Here is a 25,904-nt window from a genome sequence, read left to right as displayed (position 1 = left end):
TTCACTGTGTTAGCCAGGATGGTCTCGATCTCCTGACCTCGTGATCCACCCGTCTCAGCCTCCCAAAGTGCTGGGATTACAGGCTTGAGCCACCGCACCCGGCCCACGATTACTTTTGAGCCAACCTAATACAGAGTAAATTCTCAAAGAATGGTTTCTCCCTCACCAGAATGTAGTGAAGATAAAGTCCTCAGTCAAGGAAACTTTCTGCCCTGGGTAAATAACTGCTCCCTGCCACAGCCATGAACCAGCCCTGAACTGTCCACATTTGATGTCCAAAGCCTTAGTGATATGGTTTGGCTGTGTCCCCACCCAAAGCTCATCTCAAATTGTAGCTACCATCATTCCCATGAGTTGTGGGAGATAATTGAATCATGGGGGCGGTTTCCCCCATACTGTTCTCCTGGTAGTGAATAAGTCTCATGAGATCCAATGGCTTTATAAGGTGTTTCCCCTTTGACTTGGCTCTCATTCTCTTGCCTGCCACCACGTAAGATGTGCCTTTCACCTTCCACCATGACTGTGAGGCCTCCCCAGTCACATGGAACTGAGAGTCCGTTAAACCTCTTTTTCTTTATAAACTACCCAGTTTCAGGTATGTCTTTATCCACAGCATGAAAACAGACCAATGCACTTAGCATGTTTAGCAGCTTCTCCTTTTTTATGGGGCACAACCTTCTGCTGAGAACCCTTCTGGGCCCACTAGATGGATTTTGAGACTGGTGGCTGGGAAGCCTCAATTCCACTCATGATCAGGCTCCAAGTCCCTGGTCAAACCCCCTCTCTCTTTTCTGAGCATAGCTTTTCTTACCTAAAATGGCAACTGCCAAGTTTTGTGATCCCTGAAGGGCAAGGATTTAGTCATAGCACATCTCCCTGGGAGCTGCGTGCCATCTCGGGCTAACGCCCAGCCCGCCACCCACCCCGGGCACTCTGTGGGGCTACAAGTCTGGCTGAGCATGGACGGAGCTGCAAGGTGCAAAGGCATCAAGGCGACTGCAAGAGGAATACAGCCCAGGAGCCGATCATCCCTTCAAAGAGCGTGACTCTTAAAATAGTACTCATTTTTCTTTATTTTATTTAAGATAGAGTCTCACTCTGTTGCCCAGGCTGAAAGTGCAGTGGCACGATCTCAGCTCACTGCAAACCCTGCCTCCCTGGTTCAAGAAATCCTCCTGCCTCAGCCTCCCAAGTAGCCAGGACTACAGGCACAAAACACCATACCCAGCTGATTTCTGTATTTTTAGTAAAGACAGGGTTTCACCACGTTGGCCAGGCTGGTTGCAAACTCCCGACATCAAGTGATCCACCTGCCTCAGCCTCCCAAAGTGCTGGGATTACAGGCCTGAGCCACTGCGCCTGGTTAATAGTACTCATTTCTAGTTACATAAGCAAAGCATGTACAAATACATGATCTGTGTAAAAATGTAAGCATTGCAAGTAAAACCACAGCTTCCTTTTCACTCTAACAGTAAAGACCCCTCCAGCCTAGGCCTTTACACACATATACATAGACCCTTAAAAAATAATTATGTGGGCATTTTAAAAACTGTATGGTATCAGACTATAGGAATAGTGCTAGAACTTGGTGTCTTTTTTTTTTTTTTTTTTTTTTTTTGAGATGGGTCTTGCTCTGTCGCCCAGGCTGGAGTGCAGTGGCACGACCTCGGCTCACTGCAAGCTCTGCCTCCCGGGTTCACGCCATTCTCCTGCCTCAGTCTCCCAAGTAGGTGGGACTACAGGCGCCCGCCACCACACCCGGCTAATTTTTTGTATTTTTTAGTAGAGAAGGGGTTTCACCGTGTTAGCCAGGATGGTCTCGATCTCCTGACCTCATGATCTGCCTGCCTCGGCCTCCCAAAGTGCTGGGATTACAAGCTTGAGCCACAGTGTTCGGCCAACTTGGTGTCTTTTTTTTCTACTCGATAATATATGTTGGAAGCCTTCCCCCTTCCATCTTTTTAATCGCACATAGTGTTGCATAGGGTAGATGGGCTGCAGTTTATGTAACTGTACTCTTATGAATGGGCCTTAAAGTCATTCCTACTTCTTCAGTGATCATCCTGTTATGAACATCTGTGCATATTTTTCTAGATAGGTAATGAGAAGAAGGGAAAATGCGACTTTTATAGGTTAAATCCAGAATGAAGCATAAAATTTTATGGCTTTGTTCTCTGATTAGGAATTAGAGAAGGAATCAAGAGTGTCTTTAAGGAAAAATAATGGGCATAGAAACTGATCAGAGAACTAAAGTATAACTTTGCAATAGCCTAATAAAGTTTGTAGTGTTTGATCCATTCAAAGCATGTGTGGAACTGCAAAGGTTTCATACTATATTTGAAGATCTTTATAGAATGCTTCTGTATTTAAAAAATGTTGGCCAAGGAATTTTTGAAAAAGGAATATCCTATCACATCACGTATTGTAAAACTAATTTAACAAAAGTCATGGCATTGGAGTACTTATTAACCCATAGCTAAACAGGACAAGGTGGGTCCGATCAGACCTTAGCATACATAAGAATCCTAATAATACAGGTGGGTAGGGAAGGGAGCCGTATTTAATACAATATGGGAGAATAATTGATTTGTTACTTGGAAAAGCTTTATACACTACTCCCTTCATACCATATACCCAACTAGATCCTAGATAAACTCAGAAATTTGAAACATGAAACCTTCAGTCAGTATGACGTTTTTAAAAAACAATTTGGCAACGTAAAGCCATAATTCAAAGAAGTGTTCGTAAGTTCTAGTAATTTCACTTTTGAGTGTCAATCCTAAAGAAGTAATCCTGATCAAGAAAAACATGGCACGTCAAATCCTTTAGAAAAGTACAAACTTCAGTAACAGCCCACAGACTCAACAAAAGGACTGTGGTAATGTAAAGAGTCATCTGAAATCATTACAGCCATTAGAATAATGAAACTTGGGTTGCAATGTTATTATACCATGTACATTTTAGAAAGCAAAATTCACACTACACGACACTGTGTTTCAAGAAGTAGGATGTCAGCAAGATGACATAAGAGGACTCTTCACCACTCATCTCCCATGCAGAAAATCAGTTGGCACAACTATCCCTACATGAAAACACCTTCCCAAGAGCTAGAGAAAGCAGGTGAGAGATTACAGCATCTGAGTGTGGCATAGAAATAAGGACATTTCCACCATCACCTCTTCCCCAACCTCAAGCAGCACGGTATGGAGAGAGATCCTCTCCACTTGGGGGAAGGTAAGGGAAGTGAGCTCTGGACTTTGCCCCAGACCTACTTGGGCCTGTCCCAGAAAAAACCAGTGCCATGCAAGGGCCTCACAGCCCCAGACTCCAGACTGGTACCCTTGCACTGGGCATAAAGGCCTGCTCTGGCACCTGACCTGCCCAATGGACTTGGTCTCCGGGCCCAACCCAGTAGCCCCAAGCTCTGGACTGCTTCCAGCACTTAGATGGCTTTCATAGTTCCAGACTTCAGGTCCACCCCAGCACCAGACAGGCCCCTGTAGTCTTACTCAGCAAGCCAGCAGCCATAGACCCAGCCTCCAGGCCAGCCTTGTGCTAGGCCAGTCTTCATGGCCCCAGACTTCAGGCTTACTTCAGGTTCCAGACCAGATCTGAGCCAGGTTGGTCCACTTAGCTCCAGGATTTGAGCCCACCATAGTACCAGGTTGGCACCCCTGGTCCCAGGTTGGCAGTTTATTTATTTATTTTTTTTTTTTAGAAGGAGTCTCTCTCTCTCTCACGAAGGCTGGAGTGCAGTGGCACAATCTCAGCTCACCACAACTTCTGCCACCCAGGTTCAAGCGATTCTCCTGCCTCAGGTTGGTCCACATGGCTCTAGGCTTTGAGTCCACCATGGTACCAGGTTGGCACCCCTGGCCCCAGCCTGGCAATTTTTTTTTTTTTGAGATGGAGTCTCTCTCTGTCATCCAGGCTGGTGTGCAGTGGCATGATCTCAGCTCACGGCAACCTCCGCCTCCCAGTTTCAAGCGATTCTCCCGCCTCAGTCTCCTGAGTAGCTGGGATTACAGGCATGCGCCAACACGCCCAGCTAATTTTTTGTATTTGTAGTAGAGATGGGGTTTCACCATGTTGGCCAGGCTGGTCTCGGTCGCCTGACCTCGTGATCTGCCCAACTTGGCCTCCCAAAGTGCTGGGCTTTCAAGCGTGAGCCACTGCACCTGGCCCAGGTTGGCATCTTAAGACAGTCTCCAAGCCTGCCCAGTGCCAGGGCAGCCCCTGCAGTGCTATTCTCCAGCAGACCAGGGGTTTAGGCCTGTCCCAGGACACTCGAGTGCTAGGCCTGTCCTTGAGGACCCAGGCTCCAGGACCACCCACTGTGAACCCAGGTTCCAAACCAGCCCCCATGGTTCTAGGTACCAGTTCAGCACTCATGGACCCAGGCTCCATACCTCCCCCAGGTCCACCCAGCAGACCCTGGTGCCAGATCAGCACCCATGGTCCCAAGAGCAAGGGATGCCTTCATGGACTGAGGCTCCAATCCTGTCCCAGGGCCTGGCCAGCCGCTACAGATCCAGGGTCAAAGTCCACTACAATACCTTGTCAGTTTCTGTGGACCTAGGCTTCAGGCTGGCTTCCACAGTCCCAATTAACAGGTTCACCTTAGTGGATCTAGGCACCAGGCCAGCCTACCCAAAGACTCCAGTAGCAAACCCACCCATGACCACACAAAGACAGCCTGCCCAGAATCTCTGCACAGGCTATTGGTGAAGGGCTTTCTGAAACAAAGACTGAAATAAATCTCTACTTCCTCAAATGTGCAAACACCAACTTATACCCACAAGAACAATCATGGAAAAATGACTTCACCAAAGGAACAAAATAAAGCAGCAGTAACTGACTCAAAAGATAGGGAGATTTATGAGCTACCTGACAAAGAATTCAAAATAATTGTTTCAAGGAAGGTCAGTAACCCCACCCCACCCTGCAAAATACAGAAAAACAACTGAACAAATCAGGAAAATAAATGACCCAAACAAGACATTTAATGAATGGACCACTAGACATACATAGAACATTCCATCCCACAGCAGCAAAATGCACATTCTTCTCAGGTGCACACAGAGAATTCTCCAGGATAGATAATAAATTTAAAAATTCTGAAATCCTACCGAGTATCCTTTTCAACCACAATCGTTTGAAACCAGAAATCAACAACAGGAAGAATTCTGGGAAATTCCCAAATATGTAGAAATTAAGCAACATGTTCCTAAACACCAATGGGTCAAAGAAAAAAATTAAAATATGTTTAAAGTATCATGAGACAAATGAAAATGGAAACACAACATACCAAAACTTATGGGATGCAGCAAAAGCAGTTCTAAGAGGGAAGTTTATAGCAATGAATGCCTGCATCAAAAAAGTAAACACCTAATGTTACCTCAAGGAACTACAAAAAGAAGAACAAACTAAGCCCAAAGTTAGAAGGAAGGAAATAATAATAAATGAGAGTAGAAAAATAATACAGAAGATCAACAAAATAAAGAGTTGGTTTTTTGAAAAGGCAAAATTGACAAACCTTTAGCTAGACTAAGTAAAAAAAAAAAAGACGACTCAGGCCAGCCGTGGTGGCTCATGCACACCTGTAATCCCAGCACTTTGGGAGGGCAAGGTGGATGGATCACTTGAGGCCAGGAGTTTGAAACCAGCTTGGTCCACATGGCAAAACCCCAGCTCTACAAAATACAAAAAATTAGCCAGGCATGGTGGTGTATGCTTGTAATCCCAACTGCTTGGGAGGCTGAGGCAGGAGAATCACTTGACTCAGGAGGCAGAGGTTGCAGTGAGCCAAGGTCACACCACTGCACTTCAGCCTGGGTGACAGAGCAAGACTGTCTCAAAGGCAAAACAACAACAACAACAACAACAAAATTTAGATAAAATCAGAAATGAAAGAGGAGAAATTACACTGATACCACAGAAATACAAATGACTAAAAAAGACTACCACAGACAATCATATGCCAATAATTTAGATAACCTACAAGAAATGGATAAATTCCTAGACACATACAACCTACCATGATTAAATCATGAATAAACAGAAAATTTGAACAGAACAATAATGAGTAAGAGGATTGAAATGGCAGTAAAAAGTCTCTCATCAAAGAACATCCCAGGATCTGATGGCTTTGCTACTGAATTCTACCAAACATTTAAAGAAGTATACTGATTCTTCTCAAGTTCTTCCAAAAAACTGAAGAAGGAATACTTCCAAACTCACTGTACGTGGCATCACTCTGGTACTAAATGCAGACCAAAACACTATAAAAAGCCTGTTACAAGCCACAAATCTCTGATGAACATAGATGCAAACGTTCTCAAGAAAATACTAGTAAACTGAATCCAACAGCACGTTAAAAGGATCATTTGCCATGATCAAATGACATTTATCCCAGGGATACAAGCATAGTTCAACATACACTAATCTATAAATGAGATACATCACATTAATGGAATGAAGGACAAAACCCTTATTATTTCAATAGATGCAGAGAAACCATTTGACAAAATTCGATTTCCTTTAATGATAAACTTTCAACAAATTCGGTATAGAAGGAATGTGTCTCAACACAATAAAGGCCACCTAAGACAGACTCACACCTAACATCATACTCAATGGTGAATAGTTGAAAGCTTTTCTTCTAAGATCAGGAATAAGACAAAGATGTTCACTCTTACCACTTCTGTTCAACACAGTACTGGAAGTCCTATCCAGAGCAGCTAGGCAAGAGAAGGAAATAAAGGGCATCCAAATTGGAAAGGAAGAAGTCAAATTGTCCCTGTTTGTAATGGCATGCTCTTACACACAAAGAGAACCCAAAGAGTCCACCCAAAACTGTTAGAGCTAATAAATTCAGTAAAGTCTGAGGATACAAAATCAACACACAAAAATAAGTAGTATTTATATGTACTAACAATGAATTATCTGGAAAAGAAATCAATAAAACAATCCTATTTACAATAGTTACAAAATAATAACACACTCAGGAATAAACTTAACCAAAATGGTGAAACCTCTGTACATTGAAAACTATAAGACATTGATGGAAAAAACTGAAGATACAAATAAATGGGAAGATATCCCATGCTAATAGATTAGAAGAATATTATTAAAGTGTCTATACTACCAGAGTGATCTACAGATTCAATGCAATCCCCATCAAAATCTCAATGGAATTTTTCACAGAAATAGAATCATAAAATTCATATGGAGCCACAAAAGGCCTTGAATAGCCAGGCAATCTTGAGGGGGGAAAAAAAGAAGCATTGTACTATCTGATTTCAAAATATACTATACAGCAATAGTAATCAAAATGGGATGGCACTGGCCTAAAAACAGAAATCTACCAATGGAACGGAATAGAGTGCCAAGAAATAAATCCATGTGTATGGTCAACGGCTTTTCAACAGAGATGCCAAGACAGGCAACGGGCAGAGGACGGTCTCTTCAGTAAATGGTGCTGGAAAAACTGAGTATCCACATGCAGAGAATGAAATTAGGCCCTCATCTCACACCATATACAAAAATCAACTCAATGTTTAAAGACTTAAACGTAGACCTGAAACTGTAAACCTACCAGAAAAAAACACAGGGGCAGAGCTTCATGACACTGGTCTGGGCAATCATTTTTTGGGTATGGCCACAAAAGCATAAGCAACTAAAGGGAAAAGATGCAAATGGGATCACATCAAAGTAAAAAGCTCCTGTCCAGCAGAGGAAATGATCAACAGATGGAAGAAAATACTTACATACCACACATCTGATAAGGGGTTAATAACCAAAAGAAACCAAACACCCAACAGCAAAAAAGCGAATAACCCGATTAAAAAATGGGCAAAGGACCTAAATAGACCTCTAAAAAGACGACATACAAATGACCAACAGGTATATTTAGACATGTTCAACACCACTAATCAGGGACATGCAAATTAAAATGAATATGAGATATCATCTCACAACCGTTAGAATGGCTATTATCAAAAAGACAAAAGATAAGTGTTGGTGAGGATGTGGAGTAAAGGGAACCCCTATGCACTTGGTGGGAATGTAAATTAGTAATTATGGGAAACTGTATGGAGGTTTCTCAAAAAATTAAGAACAGAACTACTATATGATCCAGCAGTCTCACTACTGGGTATACATCCAAAGTCAGTATGTCAAAGAGATATCTACACTCCCATGTTCACTGAAGCATTATTTACAATAGTTGAGATAGGGAATCAAACTGTCTGTCAATGAAGGAATCGATAAAGAACATGATGTGTATATACTCAGTGGAATACTATGCACTCTTTAAAAAGGATATACTGTCATTTGTGACAAAATGGATGAAACTGGAAGATATTAAGTGAAATAAGCCAGGCACCAGTACACATGATCTTACTAATATTTAAATGTAGAATCTAAAAGAAATGAGCTAAAAGAACCAAAAAGTAGAATAGCAGTTACCAGAGACTTGGAAGGAGATATTGGAAGACGCTGGTTAAAGGGTACAACGTTTCAGGAATTCTAAGTTACGAGGAATAACTTCACGAGATCTAATGGACATCATGGGGCTGGGCGCCGTGGCTCAAGCCTGTAATCCCAGCACTTTGGGAGGCCGAGACAGGCGGATCACGAGGTCAGCAGATCAAGACCATCCTGGCTAATACGGTGAAACCCCATCTCTACAAACAAAAAACTAGCCAGGCGAGGTGGCAGGCGCCTGTAGTCCCAGCTACCCGGGAGGCTGAGGCAGGAGAATGGCGTGAACCCAGGAGGCGGAGCTTGCAGTGAGCTGAGATCTGGCCACTGCACTCCAGCCTGGGCGACAGAGCGAGACTCCGTCTCAAAAAAAAAAAAAAAAAAGAAAAGAAAATGTTACAAGGACATCATGGTGGCTACAGTTAATAATGATACAATGTGTATTTGAAAATTGTTAAAAGTAGATTTTAAGTGTTCTCACCACAAAAAAAAAAAAAGGTAAGGTAATACATCTGTTAATTAGCCAGTTCAGTGTATACATATTTCAGATCACGTTGTACACATTCAATATATATAGAAATTTTGTCAATTTAAATATTTTTAAAATGTTAAATATGGTGTTTATAACGAGGTTTAAGAAATCATGTCAGTAAAATAGAAATGCAAGTTTTGAGTGATGAGATTACAGGTGACTTTTTTCTCATTAGTTTATAATTTTCAAAAAACCATTAGCATATATTAGTTTTAGGATGTGTTATTTCAGTCAGCAGTGACTCTGTTGAGTACTTACTGTGTGTCAGGCACGGTATTAGACACTAGGGCTATGGCAGTAAAAATGAGAGATTTTTAGTCTAGTGAAAGAAAGAACAAATTAGCCATTAATAAGGAAACCCAACAATGTTATAAGCCACTGAAGAGAAGCAGGGTTGTGAAACGGCCTCACTAGGAGAGGCGACTTATGGGGTGACAAGGGAACATATCTGCGGAGGTGACACAGGAACCAGGATGAGAATGAACCTGCCTTGCAGAGTCATGGAATGGCCTTCCAGAAAGATGGAACAGCAAACTGTTGAAGAAATCGCTGAGAATAACTGTGGTCATTTATAGAATGGAACAGTAATTCAGACATATTTAAAATTCTCACAGATAATATTCATGTCGCAGGGGCTGGCTGCAACTATGCACTGGGGAGGATTCTGTAATGTGCTGCCTTCCACATATAAATTTTGCCCTTGGCCGGGCTCTGTAGCTCACACCCATAAACCCAGCACTTTGGGAGGCCAAGGTGGGTGGATCACTGGAGGTCAGGAGTTTGAGACCAGCTTGGCCAACATGGTGAAACCCCGCCTCTACTAAAAATACAAAAATTAGGGTGCCTGTAGTCCCAGCTACTCAGGAGACTGAGGCAGGAGAATCGCTTGAACCTGGGAGGTGGAGGTTGCAGTGAGCCAAGATCACGCCACTATATTTTAGACTGGGCAACAGAGCAAGACTCTATGTCAAAAAAAAAATTTTTTTTTTGCTCTATTATTATATTGCAAGTTATTGAAACTTGCAAGTTTGCAAGGACTTGTGCCAGAAACCAAGCCAGGAAGGACAATCCTTGAATTGGCAGAAACACATATCATTGTGCTTGTCATCTGTTGTGTATAGGTTTTCCAATAATATTTTTACCAAATAAAATATTAACTGAGAATTTATTTGGGGACATATGGTTATTGACTGAGTCTGGCAATATGTAGCAACAACTGCAGTCAACATTGAATGGCTTTAAGGCATACCAAATACACCATACTTTTTCTCCTTATCAGTATATCTGCTTTAAAAAAGGAAAACAGCTACATAGCCAGCAAGCGGCACAACCACATTTGAAGCAAGGTCTTACTAAATCGCACCCACGGCTCTTTCCAATCCAAGGAGAGTCAGCTCTAGGGCCACCTGTCTTGGTTCAGTAGCAGAAAAAAGCCTGTGTCTGGGTTTGATAAATTCTCCCAAATAAACAGACTCTTAGCTGAAGCAGGCCCTGGATGTGGCTGTGTGGACAAGTCATCAGTCTCTGAGAAGTAAACACGAACACGATCACAGCTCATAAATTCCCATCGCATTCCCCAGGAGGGCGGATGGCCAGGAGCCCTTGGGGTTTTCAGCCAGTACTGAGGATACCAGGCACATGCCCCAGCCCTCAGGAAGAAGGTGGAGCCTGGCCTTTCACTGCCTTTTTCAGTTGAACAACTGGAGACTGGCCCCTAATTACCCAATAGCCTAGACCCTGAAAAGTACCCCATGGAAACCAGCACTAGATTAGAGATGGGTCAGGCAGACAGCATCAGCCAGGCTGTAGTGCCCTCATAGCCCTCCTGCTGTTTTCATGGGAGAGAATTAACTGGCCGTGACTGGCTAAGGACTGAGGTGCCCCCAAGGAGGCTTTGACTAAACAAGCAGAGGCATCCAAGGTTGGAAGATGTCTTTCAGATGCTGTAACTCACAGGACCATGAGTGTCCAAGGACACCAGGTAGATGGAGCCTTGCACCTAGACCAGTGCCCTGTCCACTGTAATGTGGATTTTCTGGGAACCTAAAAAAAAAAGTAGAACATCTTCCTTCCCACTTCACCTGGACGCCTTCTCTGCACTCACCATGGACAGTGGTCAGCATTAAGAAATCACAGTTCTGGCAGGGCACAGTGGCTCACACCTGTAATCCCAGCACTTTGGGAAGCCACGGCAGACAGATCACGAGGTCGGGAGTTTGAGACCAGCCTGGCCTACATAGTGAAATGCCATCTCTACTAAAAATACAAAAATTAGCCGAGTGTGGTGGCGGGCGCCTGTAGTCCCAGCTACTTGGGAGACTAAGGCAGGAGAATTGGTTGAACCTGGGAGCTGAGATCGCACCACTGCACTCCAGTCTGGGCAAGACTGAAACTCCGTCTCTAAAACAAAAACAAAAAAATCACAGTTCTTAGCCAAGGGTGATTTCAGCACCCTTCTAGCCCTTAGTAGTTCTAGAAAAAGGATTGAGAGTTGAAATCAGTATTCCATGACCTAGTGTTTCCCAGGCTTCTTTGTATTACAGACAAGAGAAAATGTTTGCAAAACTCCCTGGGAGAAACACAGGAGGCTGCTCATAAGTGAGCAGCCTAGACACTCACTCGTTGTCTATTCTTGCTGTGTGTTGGAGATCTCCACCAGAGGCCAATGAGATTTGGGGTAAAACAAAGTTAGAGAGGTTGTCAGACCTCTGTGCACAGCTGATCCTAAGCATTACATTAGAGAGGAAGCCATAATATGCAGCATTCCTGAACCTTTTTTAACTAGAACCACCCTTTTGGTCCCCATGTAAACATCTCATGAAATGAGTGTCCTGGAGACTCCACTTTGGGAAACCTTTGTAGTAGATTTATCTGAAGACATGGCTTTATGATCTCTGTAGTGGGACTTAGCTAATAAACCCCCCTTTCCTCTGGTGGCAGGCAATTCACCCAAGACAGCTCAGTGTTTCCTGGTTTTAATCATGGGCCATCAACAGGACTTAACCCCTGGCCATTTAAGATTTTGTCCCCCCCCTCCCCCGCCCCCTCTTCCCACATCCAGCTGCTACTGCAATCCAACTCTCAGCAGGGCTGGCCCTGCCCCCAGCTTCTGAAATGTGATCCCTTCTCCTGCATTTACCCAGGTTTTCCATCATCTAGCATCTCCCCTCCCAAGATGGATTTTCTTTTCTCATCTGTGTCATGTCCCGCAATTCTTAAGGGATTTCGTATGTGGATGTACAAAATAACCCAGTCAGCAGGGGATGGGCAGGTAGGGGCAGGCAGAAAAGAAAGTAAGGAAAATACCCCAAGTTTAGGGCTCCTTGAATCCAGCTCCCAGATCTTACCAGAACAAATGGTCAAAACTAACTTTCTTTTTTCTTTGAGACAGTCTTGCTCTGTCACCCAGGCTGGAGTGCAGTGGTATGATCTCGGCTCACTGCAAACTCCTCCTCCCAAGTCAAGCGATTCTCCTGCCTCAGCCGCCTGAATAGCTGGGAGTGCAGGTGCCCACCACCATACCTGGCTAATTTTTATATTTTTAGTAGAGATGGGGTTTTGCCATTGTTGGCCAGGCTGGTCTCAAACTCCTGACCTCAAGTGATCCTCCTGCCTCAGCCTCCCAAAGTGCTGGGATTACAGGTGTGAGCCACTGCACCCAGCAAAACTAACTTTATTCCTGGGAAATGGAGCTTCACAGGGATGATGGTGAATCCAGCCCCAGCATTAAAAGGTAGCTCCAGCTTCTTCACTGGTTGTCCATTTTTGAGTCATTGAAAATGACTTGCTTCTATTTCAACCTGCATCCCTTCATCCATTTATTAAAAGTGCTTACTGCATGCTAAGTGTAGATGCAAGAATGAAAAGATGGAGCCATTGTGTTCAAGGGACTCAGTCTGGGAGAGAGTCAGACTAGCCAACAGTTAGAGCTCTATGTGATAAACTTGACAATGGAACCAGGAAAAGATGACAGGTCTCTTCCTTATAGGAAGACTTCAGAAGGAACCAGGAAGGCATCACAGAGGAGGTGACTCTCGAACCAAGACTTGGAGAAGAAGTAGAATGTCATCATTTGATTAAGGTGTGAGCAGTGGATGAGCAGAGATTAGTGGAAGGAATTAGATGCAAAAAATCATAAGACACTCAAGAGGACCTAGTATGGTGAGAGAGCAGTTCCAGCAGCAAAGGTCAAGCTCAGGCGAACAACAATCACAAAAGCTTCGTGTGCCCTTCACCCTACACCAGGTGCCACATCAGATGCTTTACCCTTATCATCTGATTTCATCTTCAGAGCAGTTCTAGGGAAGAGGCATTATTAGGCCCATTGTACACATGAGGTGACTTGAGCCAAGACAGGTTCTTTGACTTAAGGGAGACCTCACTGCCCGATGGTGGGGTTGAGTGGGCTCCCTGAACCATGGATTCTAACAGGTATCTGGGTACGTGGAGAGTGGGATCCTTTAAGGCAGAATTCAGTCCCAGAGTTGCCTAACTCCAAAACCCCTTCCTACCAGGGGAGCTGCCTGGCTGCCTCCTCCCCGAGCAGCATCAGAAAACGGACGCAAGAGAGGCTGCTGTGGCCCGACCCAGCTAGGCCGGGTGCTGCCTCATGGAAAGAGAATTCCTGCCCCAACCTCTTCCCTGATCCATCTCCACCCTCCTCTTCATTTGCCTCCCCTCCAGCCACAGCCTGGGCATGAGCGTTCCCTTGGTTTGGGCTCTTGGCATCAGGGAGGCAGCTCTTTTGACTTTGGGTGGAGCAGAGAATGAGCTGCCAAGCCACATGCAGCCAGAGGCATCTCACGTTGTCCCTCCAGACAGTCCTCGGAAGAACTGCCCTGCTGTCACTTCCCAGCTTTGGGAGTTGTCTCAGCAGCTCTGGGCATCCTTCAGCCTGGTCCTGTCAAGTCATTCAGGAAACTGTTCCATGTGGACGTGGCTCTTCACCCACCTCCTCACAGATCTCTGTCTCTAAAGGGTTTTACAGGATGGAGGAACAAAGCTGCATTTCCAACCTGTTTATGGAAAAGGCCAAAAGACACTGTGGAGGACGTGGGTGGAGGCCCAGTGGCTTCCCACCAAGCTCCCCAGAGTCCCTGAATCATGCGGATGATGAAGGAATCTTGGCCTCTGCCCTCCACTGGGTCAGAAAACACAGCGCCATGTAAACTTTTCAGAATTAACCAACCAACTGCAGGACCAGAGCAATCCCCTACAGATCCTTCTCCACACTGAGTTGATGTTCCCAAGCAGGGCACGGGGCAGGCTCTAGGCGCATCTGTCCCATGTCAAGGGATGCATTTTAGAAACAGTTGGTCAGTCGTGTTGGGAAGAGCTGGTTTGTTCATTTCCACCTGGAGCCAGTTGCAAACATTGGCTGCAGTACATTGAGATGGAGTCAATGGGACCTTTGACAAGGATCATGGAGACCTTGAACCATGACCTGGCAGCCAAAGCCATCATCACAAACCAGCGTCTGAACGTGGTGGGAAAGGGGTGAGATGTGGGCAGTGAGGTTCTTGGGAGTCTCTAGCACCAGGTGTTTTTTTCAGTACCTTTGTCCTTCGTCCATTCTTTGCCTATAGACCAGCTGCCCTCCAAACCCATCCAATTCCCACCTCCGTTTGCCTTGAGCCCCTCTTGAGATTAAGATTCAGCATCTCTTCCTTGTAAAGGGCCAGATTTTAGGTTTTGTGGAATCAGCTGTTGCAGCTACTCAATTCTGCCATTGTAGCACAACAGCTGCTACAAACAAAACAAACTGATGAGTATAGCTATGTTCTAATAAAACTTTATTCACAAAAACAGGCAGGGGGCCAGATGTGGCCCATAGGCCAGCGTTTCCTGATCACTGCTCTGGGTTTTCTTTTTTCTTCCTTCTCATTTTGAATCCCGAGAACAGGAACAAAGTGTTAAAAAGGCAAGCTATTCGTCTGTGTTGTTGCTTTTGGACTGTTCTTCCCTTATATTTTTACATTTTAGGAAGTACACTTTGTCTTGTCTTTATAGGTGGTTATTTAAATTAAAAGCAGCTGTGAAAGGCAAGAATCCTCTTGGTGACTCTTTCGTCTGTCTGGTGCCATGAGATAGTTTTTTTAAAAACGTACTGTCTTTTTGTTTAGCTTCATACAAACTTGCTATATTGCAGAATAACTGGGGAAGACTTTCTGCATCATACAGCACCAGGCACAGAATAAATGCTGCTTGCCAGAATGAATGAATACATGGAAGCCAAACCGTTTGGAAATGACAGAGGTGATTCTAGATGGTATCATGGATATAATTCCTTACCTGCTCAAGATGTTGATTGTGAAACTTTGTCACACCTGAGCTTCCCGGGGAAACCAGAAAACTTATACGAAGACTTCAGATAGAGACCCGGGTGAAGGGCTCTCTGCGGATTTGTCCCGTAACTGGAGACAGGTGACCAAAAAAGGCCGTGTTAAGGCCACTCAGTCTCATGGATGCATAAGCACCTATCTTGCCATCCCTCCCCGTTGGCCTGTGGTCCTAAGGATAGAGGGGGATTAATAACTAGTGAGCCTGAGTCAGTCTTTTTTTTTTTTTTTTTTTAAGACTGGGTTTTGCTCTGTAACTTAGGCTGGAGTGTAGTGGTGCAATCATGGCTCACAGCAGCCTTGACCTCCCAGGCTCAAGTGATCCTCTAGCTTCAGCCTCCCAAGTAGCTGGGACCACAGGTGAGCACCACTATGCTGGGCTATTTTTTATTTTTATTTTTTAGAGATGGGAGTCTCCCTGTGTTTCCCAGGCTGGTCTCAAACTCCTGGGCTCAAGCAGTCCTCCCACCTCAGCCTCCCAAAGCGCTGGGATTACAGGCATGAGCTGCCACGCCCGGCCTAGTGAGCCAGTCTTGCCTAGTGATTTAGTCCTCGTGGCCAGGTGAAACCACCAGATGCTCCCTCCAGCTCCCATGAAATACTCATAGGAAGTGTACAGACCAATGACTGGAAAACAGTCATGATAAAATGAAAAGGGAAAAAAAAAATTAGAACAGAAAACCGAATAACAGCAGGACTCCAGTTTTCTTTGAAATAGTTACCTATTTACACCCATAGAAACAATACTAGAAGAAATAGATTACAATGTCCACAGTGATGATCTCTGTACCATAGAATCATTGATTTTGATTTTCCTTTTGTTACTCTCATATTTTAAAAAATGTTTTCTACAATCAGTGTGTGCTTTGATGTTAAAAGTGTTATTTTAGACAGATAAGGAAGAATGGATATCCCAGCCTAACTTTTGTCTTTTTGAAAATAAGAGAGCAGGCTCACAGGGCAATCTTCCCATCTGTCCTGAGGCAGGCATCCTGTTGGCCACATGGAAACTTCCAGAGAAAAGCTCTGGACAGGCGAATGCCGAAGGGACCCAAGCACCTGGGAGGCGCTGAGTGCTGCAGCCCTGAGCCGGGCCTGCCTGTGAGGGTCTGTTGCTTCGGGCTGCCCTGTAGGGCTTTCTCTTCGGTTCTTCTTCAAAGAAAATATGGCAGTACCTGTTTCAGCTTGGCCTGGCCTTTCCCTGCTCTTCTCAGTTTACCAAAAAACACCACAAAGTAAAATGAGCAAATAGCATGTCTGGACCTTTTTTTCTTTTTAAAGCAGTTTTAAAAGGAGATGGATTTCATTCGGAAAGCGTTCCAAAGGAAGGAGCGTTTCTTAAAGAAACACACATTTTGGAAGGCACAGCTCTCCTCTAGAAATTCTTGCTTTCTTAAACAAAGGATTTTCTTTTGAGGCGATAGTTGGGATGCTAGAGGGCTCCACCAGCTTCATCCGCTCCATGGCTTGGTTTGCGTTAGCCTCAATTCACATGACACCGGCTCCCTCTACTCAGAGGCATGGCCCACTTTGCTGCAGAGATACAGACCTGCCTGCTATCCTGGGTCATGGCTGTGCTATGTCAGTCACGTCGGATACCTTACTAGAGTCCTTTGATGTCTTTTGCTCCTACTCAAACCCTACCCATGTTAGAGGCCATGAGCACCAAAGAATGGCGTGTTCACTAAGGAACTCCACTCATCCCATCTGCTCTTTGCACATTCACCTTTGCTTGGGAATTTATCATTCCCATCTCAGTGATCCTCTCCCTCCAGATACACACACAGATGTATGTGAAGGCGTCCCTCTGTTCCATCTTGGTTTTTACAGCCTAGGTCAAGGTCATCCCTTCGTCTGGGCTCTAAGTCTTGCTGGAGGTGAAATTCATCCTCTTGCTCCCCTGGAGAACAGCTGTGTCCATAGTCGAGGGCTGACTATGAAGAATGTTGTGTCTTAGAACTCTTAACACGTGATCACTCAAGTCCCAGCATCCTCCTCTATTTTTCATGATTTTTAAATGCAGCTTCCGAAGACCGTCATCGAGCTTGCCTTCAACTCCTCTTTGATGTTATGTTACAGCCACTATTGGGTTCTATTCTTTGAAAATTTGAGTAAGCAACCTTCCAAAAACCCAATACTCTTGCTGTCATGGGCTTTGTCTAGACTTTTTTGTCTTGTTCTTGGTTGAAGAATCTACTATAACTTGTAGAAAACTCATGACTTAATGAGGGAGTGTCAATATACAGTGCTCAGCCTGGTACTTAGCCATATTAAAGCCTAAGTTATATAGCTAATATCTATCCACAAGACAATAGAAATACTGTCAGTTCTCCCAGGAATTTCCCATGCCCACCTTCCATCTTTTTGGGGTGGGGGGGGTCTCATTTTGGCCAGAAGAGGGCAGTGTTGCACATACGGTCTCCCCTGTAACAGCGGCTTCCCCGGGAGCCCAGAGTTTCTTATTAAATGACAGGTATTACTGGAACATTCCACTTGGCACCTTTTTCTTAGCTGTAGGCCTAAAATGGCCAGGGCAACAAGGATGCAAAAATCAATGTGAACTAGGCCTTCAGGAGCTTGTGACTTGTGAATGTCAAGGCCCTTGAGTCACATTCTCCTAGTGCCACCAGGTGCTTGGTGTGTGGGTGTGAATAGCTACAGCGTGCCTTAGAGACTGGAGAGGGGGACACATTACATACACATGGAAACCCGGTGGAAAGCATCGAGAGAGGGGACCACAGAGGGCTTCCAAGATGGCCAGGCGGAGCTGGGGAGAACAGCGCTCCAGACAGAAGGAAGAGCCTCTGGGATGAGAAAGCACTGATGTGTTGGAGGAAGAGCTGGGTGGGACCCAGTGTGTCTTGGGTATAAAATGTGGGAACAGAAGGAAGAACAGTAAGACTGGAGTTGTTGGCCGGGTCCAATCACAAAAGGTGAAGGCTTTAGATTTGACTCTATCCTATCATCACAGCTAACAGTTAGTGAACGTTTACTGTGCACCAGGGCATGGTTCTAAACATTTTTCAAGTTAACTCATGAAATGCAACAACCATGATCATCCCATTGCGAGTGGCCAGGTTGCCTGAGATGGAGGCTTTGGAATAAGAGGTGCAGGTGGGCCGGGTGCAGTGGCTCACGCCTGTAATCTCAGCACTTTGGGAGGCTGAGGCAGGCAGATCACGAGGTTAGGAGATCGAGACCATCCTGGCCAACATGGTGAAACCCCGTCTCTACCAAAAATACAAAAAAATGAGCCGGGCCTGTTGGCTTATGCCTATAGTCCCAGCTACTACTTGGGTACTTGGGAGGCTGAGGCAGGAGAATTGCTTGAACCCGTGAAGTGGAGGTTGCAATGAGCCAAGATCGCACCACTGCACTCCAGCCTGGTGACAGAGCAAGACTCCGTCTCAAAAAAAAAAAAAAAAAAAAAAAGTATAGGTGGTGTTTTCAAGAATGCTCCTGGGATTAATACCTGGGGAGGAAAAGAGCAAGAACAGGTAGAGGCAGACATCGACCTGTGATCCAGTCTCAACAAAGGCTGTAGCCTACCCCAGGACACGTAGCAGTGGGGACTGCCCTTCAGAGATCTTCCAAGTTGGGATGAGGGGTCTTGGTCTTCATACACTGGTATCAACCAGTCATTGGACACAGGTGCTCCAAAGAAGGGGGCGTGACCTTGGGCAGCTCTCTTAGGCCAGGGTCAGTTTCCGGAGAGAGACTCAGCTTAGGGCTATCAATCTGCAGCACTCCAAGAAGCTGGGGAAATCAATCCTTTAGTACTGAAGTGGGTTCTGGCTAATGCAGCCCAGAGTCCACTACTGTGAGCCTAGGAAGCTTGCCCAAGGTCTCAGGTCACTCGTCAGTGCAAGAGGCAGGACTGGAAACCAAAGCAGCCTGGCCTCAGGGTCTGAGCTCTTCACCAATCACCACCATACTGCAGTGTAGATAGTGGGGCTCGATGGAGATTATTTTATTTATTTATTTATTTGAGACGGAGTCTCTGTCACCCAGGCTGGAGTGCAATGGTGCAATCTCGGTTCACTGTAAGCTCTGCCTCCCGGGTTCATGCCATTCTGCTGCCTCAGTCTCCCGAGTAGCTGGGACTACAGGCGCCCACCACACCCAGCTGTTTTTTGGTTTTGGTTTTTTTTTTTTTTTGTATTTTAGTAGAGATGGGGTTTCACCATGTTAGCCAGGATAGTCTTGATCTCCCGACCTCGTGATCTGCCCACCTCAGCCTCCTAAAGTGCTGGGATTACAGGTGTGGGCCACCGCACCCGGCCCGACATGATGGAGATTTCTAAGCAAGAGGAAAGTTGAGGCTCAAGTCTGTCTTTGGGAATGTAGCTTTTGATGAGGTAAAATGGGTGGGAGGAGAAAGACTGGAGATGAGAATACCTCTTTTTATATATAGGTTCACACACATATAAAGGAAATGCCAGCCTTATTACTGTATTAACCCGTTCTCACACTGCTAATAAAGACCTACCTGAGACTGGGTAACTTCTAAAGGTTTAATGGACTCACAGTTCCACACGCCTAGGGAGGTCTCACAATCATGGTGGAAGGCGAATAGGCTCAAAGTCATGTCTGACATGATGGCAGCCAATAGAGCGTTCAGGGGAACTGCCCTTTCTAAAACCATCCAATCTCGTGAGACTTATTCACTGTCACGAGAACAGCACAGGAAAAACCCACTTTCACGATTTCATTACTTCCCACTGGGTCCCTCCCATGACACATGGAGATTATAAGAGCTACAATTCAGGATGAGATTTGGGTGGGGACACAGCCAAACCTATGAAATACAAAATTCAAAACTTAAAAAAGTGAAAATGAATCTTCTTACTCCTGTCCTCTCTGCTCCCTGGATACGGCCATCCTTACCCGTTTCTTGCATATGCTTCCAGAGCTAGCGTATGCATATTTAAACAGACACAGATGGGTGCCATATTTCACACTCTTGGTATCACACTATACACACTGTTCTGCACAGCTTTTCAATATGAACACCACTTAGACATTGCTACACCACCACACGGAGCTGTCTTGTTCCTTTAAAAACGGCAGATCTTTGCATTGTATAGATTCACCATAATTTAATGAACCAGACCTCTCTTGATGGATATTTTTGTTCCCAATCTTTTAGTAATGCCATAATGTTTGCACATGTGGCAACTTGCACATATGAGAGTATTTATATGAGAGAGTCCCAGAATTACCAGATCAGAGGGTATATGCAGTTATTTTGACAGAGCCAAATTGGTCTTCATAGAAGTCAACACTCTCCTCCCAGTATGATAGCACCTGTTTTCCCAAATCCTGACTCTGAAATTTTGCCAATATGTGAGAAATAGTAATTCACTGTGGCTTTCTTTTTTTTTTTATGTTATTATGAGTGGGGCTAAGCATCTTTTAATATGTTTAAGAGATATTGACGTTTTCTTTCCTGCGAACTATCCACCTTCTGTGTGCTGGCCAGCCCAGCTGAAGGGAGCAAACAGAATCCCTTTTGTTGAAGGGAACCCCTCCCTTCAGTCGGACAGGCCAGCATTGATCAGAGCCTTTGTTGATTAGGTCACCTGATTCCCCCCCATCCCCGGGACTGTCCACCTTCTCTGTGCATTTCTGGTTTTGGTCTTTTACCAAAGCGGGGCTCTTTCCTTTTTGCTATGCATGACAAAAATTCAGAATATCCTTTGAAAACGACATCTTCCAAGGAAGCCAAGTATGGAAAGCAAAATGGAGGCTCTATATTTGAGGCTAGGGCGGGATTCACAGGGTGGAAGGCAGGGAATGTCACCGTCAAGGACATCCGGGGGTTTATCCCCATCCTGGGGCGGGGAATCGGGGTCTGTGTTGCTGTCAGCACTTGGAGAAGCTTCTGGGACTCCCCTGCCCCCAGCACCATTTCTGGGACTCACCTCCTCTCCCTGCATGCTGTCTCCGCCTCCAGCTCATGTGCTCCTCGGTGCAGAAGGCCCTGTTTGAGGAGGAGGACCACGTCAAGAAACTGCAGCAGAAAGTGGCCACCCTGGAGAAGCGCAACCGGCAGCTCCGGGAGCGGGTGAAGAAGGTCAAGAGGTCCTTGCGGCAGGCGCGTAAGAAGGGCCGCCACCTGGAGCTGGCGAACCAGAAACTCAGCGAGAAGCTGGCGGCGGGCGCGCTGCCGCACATCAACGCCCGGGGCCCCGCGCGCGCCCCCTACCTGCGCGGGTGACGGCCCGGGGCTGCCGGGTGTGCGGGGCCAATCCTGGCGGTAATTGAGAATGAGTGAGGTTTTGTACATGCAGCTGTTTCAAACGTTGTAGGAGTTTTCGTTTTTAATCACGCAGTTGGTAGAGTCTAAATGGATACAATGCAAGGCTTGCTTTCCCCTTGGGTGCTGGCCTCAACGTCAGACCCCACGCGCTGCCCCTTCCTGGCCTGATCCCAGACACAGTGCCTGGCAGTCCAGAAGCAGCGGGATCCCTGAGTGCTGTGTGCTCGCCTGCAGAGCGGCCTAGAAAGAACCCTGACTGGGGAGAGAACACTGTAGAATCAACGTGCTTAGCCTTTATTTCAGAAGAAAATCAGGGTGGTTCTGAGCTCCCCAGTCCAGGACAACCACTAGTCCTGATGAGTGAGCTGACGCTAGTGCTGAAACCTGCTGGCACCTTACTGTACATCTTTGGAAGGGGATGGTGGCCTTGCACCCGAGATGCCTGAAAATCAACACGTGCAGGGCCTCCCTATCCAGCCAGCATTTTCCTTCCAGCGGAGGCAGGTGAAGACTTAATAAGCTCATCACAGGGGAGGGAATTGAATTAGGAGCAGGGCAGCAGGTAATTAAACAAGATAAATTATACCTGATTTCCAACACCAGCTACGACAAGTTGAAGATGATACCTATGGGTCGTGTTAGCACGGGGGCGACGGCCTTGATCGGCCTGCCATGGGTCATCAAACTGCTTCCTAAATTGAAAGAAGCTAAGCAGTCTGTCCGCCACTGCTATCGCCTAACTTCTTGTTTGCTCAGTAATTGTTTTCTAATGTCTCTGAATTCACAGTGAGGTGCCCCAAGACGCTGTGAACTTCTGCAAAGACACCTCCTTGCCTCTTGGGATCGGGTGACGTGACCTCACTCCCAGCCAGGCTCCCAAAGGGCTCCTTCCAGCCATTCCAATCTCTTCTTTATACAAACACTTTCCCCCAACAAATCTTGTTTGTTCCGATAGGAATACTTGTACATCAGGGCACTTCTCCTTACGTCCGTTCCTTACACCACCAAAGCACTTCTTTGCCTTTCCGGAAAGAACACTTTTAAGACAGTACTATAAGTAAACATGAGCGTATTCACTATACTTATTGCTCAGGCACATTTGAGCAGGTCCCAGTTGTGTGATTAAGAAGTCAACTGAGTGGCCTTTTCTGGGTTATCTTCTGATCATGGCCTTTCAATCCAACAAGGGCCCTTCCCTGCTGTTCCACCGATAAAGGCTCCTGGCCCTTCATCAGGACCAGAGACCACCCAGCGACCACCCAGACACTGCAGGGCCTGGTGATGCTGTCCTCTGCACCGGAAATGACAGGCACTGTTAGATTTCCACTCTTCCGCCTGTAGGAAAGCTGGGTGCTTTTTGTTCTGACAGCCAGTCTGGCGAGATGAGTCTTATGCCACTTGAGTCTTGGTGGCAGGCTGCTATCCAAGGGGGAGAAGTCTCTGCTCTGCTCTGGACTGGACAGAAGAGAGACTTTTACCCCAGGGCACTCACACAGCCAAGCTTCTGCCACCACTTCATTAGCTGTATTCTCCATAGCGTGGTGTAATAGCAGGTGCGTCTTCTAGTGTATTCCTACTGGGGACATTTCCTCAAAGCAGTTTTGCTCCCCTGCAAGGGAATGGTCAGCCTAAGGGTGATGTACAGCCCGTGCTTGGAGAACCGTGGAAGCTGCACCCCTACAGGTGCATTCTGTTCTGCTTTTGCAATAAATACGAGCGGCGATTTCAACCACAACAGTGAGATGATGAGTGTTTCTTTTGGGTCAGGGAGATTTCAGCATTTCCAGCTTTGGCCTGGAAAAGTGATTTAGATCCTCTGGGGAAATGCCTGTTAGTAACACCTGGGGCATTGAGGAGCCTGAATTCAAGCCTGCTCTGCTGTCCCTGTCTGGATGTGGCCTCACCCCATCTCGCCCTGAGGTTTCCGTTTCTCAACACACCTGCAGAAAAGCAGTGTTCTCCTGCCTGGCTCCTTGCAAGGGACAAGCAGCGACATTAATCGATGTCTTCCGAAAAGCACACTGAGATCTGCTGCCAAAGGGGACTCCCCAGACCCCTGTTATCTGCTGCACTGTCATCTGCTGCCCTCGTCATCTGTTAATTGTAGGAATATATTATGCTTCACACTCTAATAATTACTCAGACCTTGACTCACTGTAGCCAGCCTGTCCGGACACTATCTCTGAGATCCAGGCCATTGTTTACTTTCCCTTTGTGGTACGAGGAGCCCAGGAGACTTCTAAACTCACATAACAAGAGCCAGGTAGAGTCTAGAATCTTCAAACTGCAGTTTCCAGAAATCAAAATAGCAGCATGTGGACCATAGCTAGCATGGGTTTAAATTCTTGACCTACAGGAGTTTGAGACCAGCCTGGCCAACATGGTGAAACCCTGTCTCTGTTAAAAATACAGAAATTAACAGGGCGTGGTGGTAGGTAGTCCCAGCTACTCAGGAGGCCAAGGCAGAAGAATCACTTGAATCTGGGAGGCAGAGGTTGCAGTGAGCCGAGATTGTACCACTGCACTCCAGCCTGGGCAACAGAGTGAGACTCCATCTCAAAACAAAACAAAACAAACAAGAAATTATTGACCTAAGCCATGGCCAAAAACCCCAGAAAGTCCATTTATTTAACCACAAAGCCAACATAGGCAAACATCAGATGTAGGGCAACTTAGGTTGAAGTCATAGCCTTACCAGAACTCATAGAAAAATCTCAGTAACTCATTGAAAATGAGGGGGACCTCAAAAATCTTAATAGATACATTCAGTCCAATTCCCCTCAACTCATAAACCCTACTGGGCTTTCCTGCTAGCAGAAACAGCAGCTCCCTCCCTGTCTGATGAAGCTGTCCTTACCTTGCTTAAGGACCGCACATGGCCTTTCCTGAGATACTTACTGTGTGTAAAGAGCCCAATTGTCTTCACGCTGCACTCTCGGGACCAGCTACATGATTTGCAGGACCCCAGTGCAAAATGACAATTCAGAGCCTGTTATTAAAAAAAATTGAGAATTTCAAGGAAGCAGCAGCAAAGCATTAAACCAAGTGTGGGACCCTCTGAAGCACAATGCTCCGTGTGACTGCATGGTCAAAGGCCCGTGAAACTGGCCCTGCCCATGATACCATTCCATCTTTACCTCTAGATATATAATCAGATTAATTGGACATAGGGAAATTCACCAAGTCACACTCAGAAAACTGCTTACACACCAAAGTAATTTCTAGATTTTGCTAATTTATAGTGGTTAAAGCCTAAGGGTTATACGGTGGGAATGGATACTTAGTGTCTTTCCTACATTAGCAAAGGGGAAACCTAAATTTAGAGTGTGCAGAATTTATTTGTATGGGTGTGTTTGATAGTGTCAGGATTCAATGTACTAGCTCACTCAGGCAGCTGGAGGTGGTTCTTCCTCAGTTACTTGAACTATGGACTCAATGGTAACCTATGCTGAATGAAAATGAGATGCCAGAAGTTGCTAGGTATAATTTAGACAAAACAATCCAAAGGATTAGGGAGACAGGAAGGTTCAAGTTGCAACTCAGTCAGCTAGTTCCTAACTTGACACCTGAGACACATTCACTTTAGAAAGTATCATGTGTTGGCATCCTTGAAAAGCACAGAGGCAGTCATACTTGGAAGCTTAGAGATGAATGTGGGAGATGCTGCCATTAACTTGGATCCCTGAGCTCAGTGTGGATTATGGGGTCCTAGGGTACAAACACCATGTAGCCATGCTCAACTTCCAGAGACAAAGTGGATGTGGTCATTGGAATAGGAAGCAGGGCCAAGGAAGTCATCTACATGGTTGATCATAGAGTTCCTAGGACTGAAAAACAGATGGACCTCCTAGGAAAAGCTGGACTGATTTGTATATATACCAGAAAGAAAGACAGAAGAAAGAAGAGAGGGGGGGGGGCAAAAGAGAGTGAGCAAATGAGGGAGGGAAATAAAGAAGAAAAGAAGGAAGAGAAAGAAAGGAAAGGAAAGGAAGAAGGAAAGGAAGATGAAAGAAAGAAGGAAGAAAGGAAGGAGAGAGAAAAAGAGAAAGAGGGAAGAAAGAAAAGAAAGAAAGAGAAGAGAGAAAGAAGGAAAGAAAGAAGAAAGGAAAGGAAAAGAAAGGAAAGGAAAGAAGGAAGGAAGGAAAGAAAGAAAGGCAGGAAGGAAAGAAAGGCAAGAAAAGAAAAGGACAGAAGGGAAGGAAGGAGGGAAAAGGAAGGAAGGAAAGGAAGGAAGGAAGGAGGGAGGGAGGGAAAGAGGGAGGGAGGGAGGGAGGGAAGGAGGGAGGGA

The 25,904-nt window shown here is 45.6% G+C and overlaps 1 protein-coding gene across 1 annotated transcript in view; it reads left to right on the top strand.

Moving 5' to 3' along the window:
• The window catches only part of CCDC3 (coiled-coil domain containing 3), a 102,985-nt gene extending 79,634 nt beyond the window's left edge, over positions 1 to 23,351 (top strand). Inside the window, exon 3 of the mRNA XM_017886702.1 lies at positions 21,311 to 23,351. Within this exon, the coding sequence (XP_017742191.1) occupies positions 21,311 to 21,574 (264 nt within the window). The 3' untranslated portion in view covers positions 21,575 to 23,351. The remainder of the gene's footprint in view (positions 1 to 21,310) is intronic.
• The last annotated feature ends 2,553 nt before the right edge of the window (positions 23,352 to 25,904 follow it).

This window comes from Rhinopithecus bieti, unplaced genomic scaffold, assembly GCF_001698545.2.
Source record: "Rhinopithecus bieti isolate Rb0 unplaced genomic scaffold, ASM169854v2 scaffold_13900, whole genome shotgun sequence".
Classification (NCBI taxonomy): Eukaryota; Metazoa; Chordata; class Mammalia; order Primates; family Cercopithecidae; genus Rhinopithecus; species Rhinopithecus bieti.
This window is presented reverse-complemented; position numbering and strand designations above follow the sequence as displayed.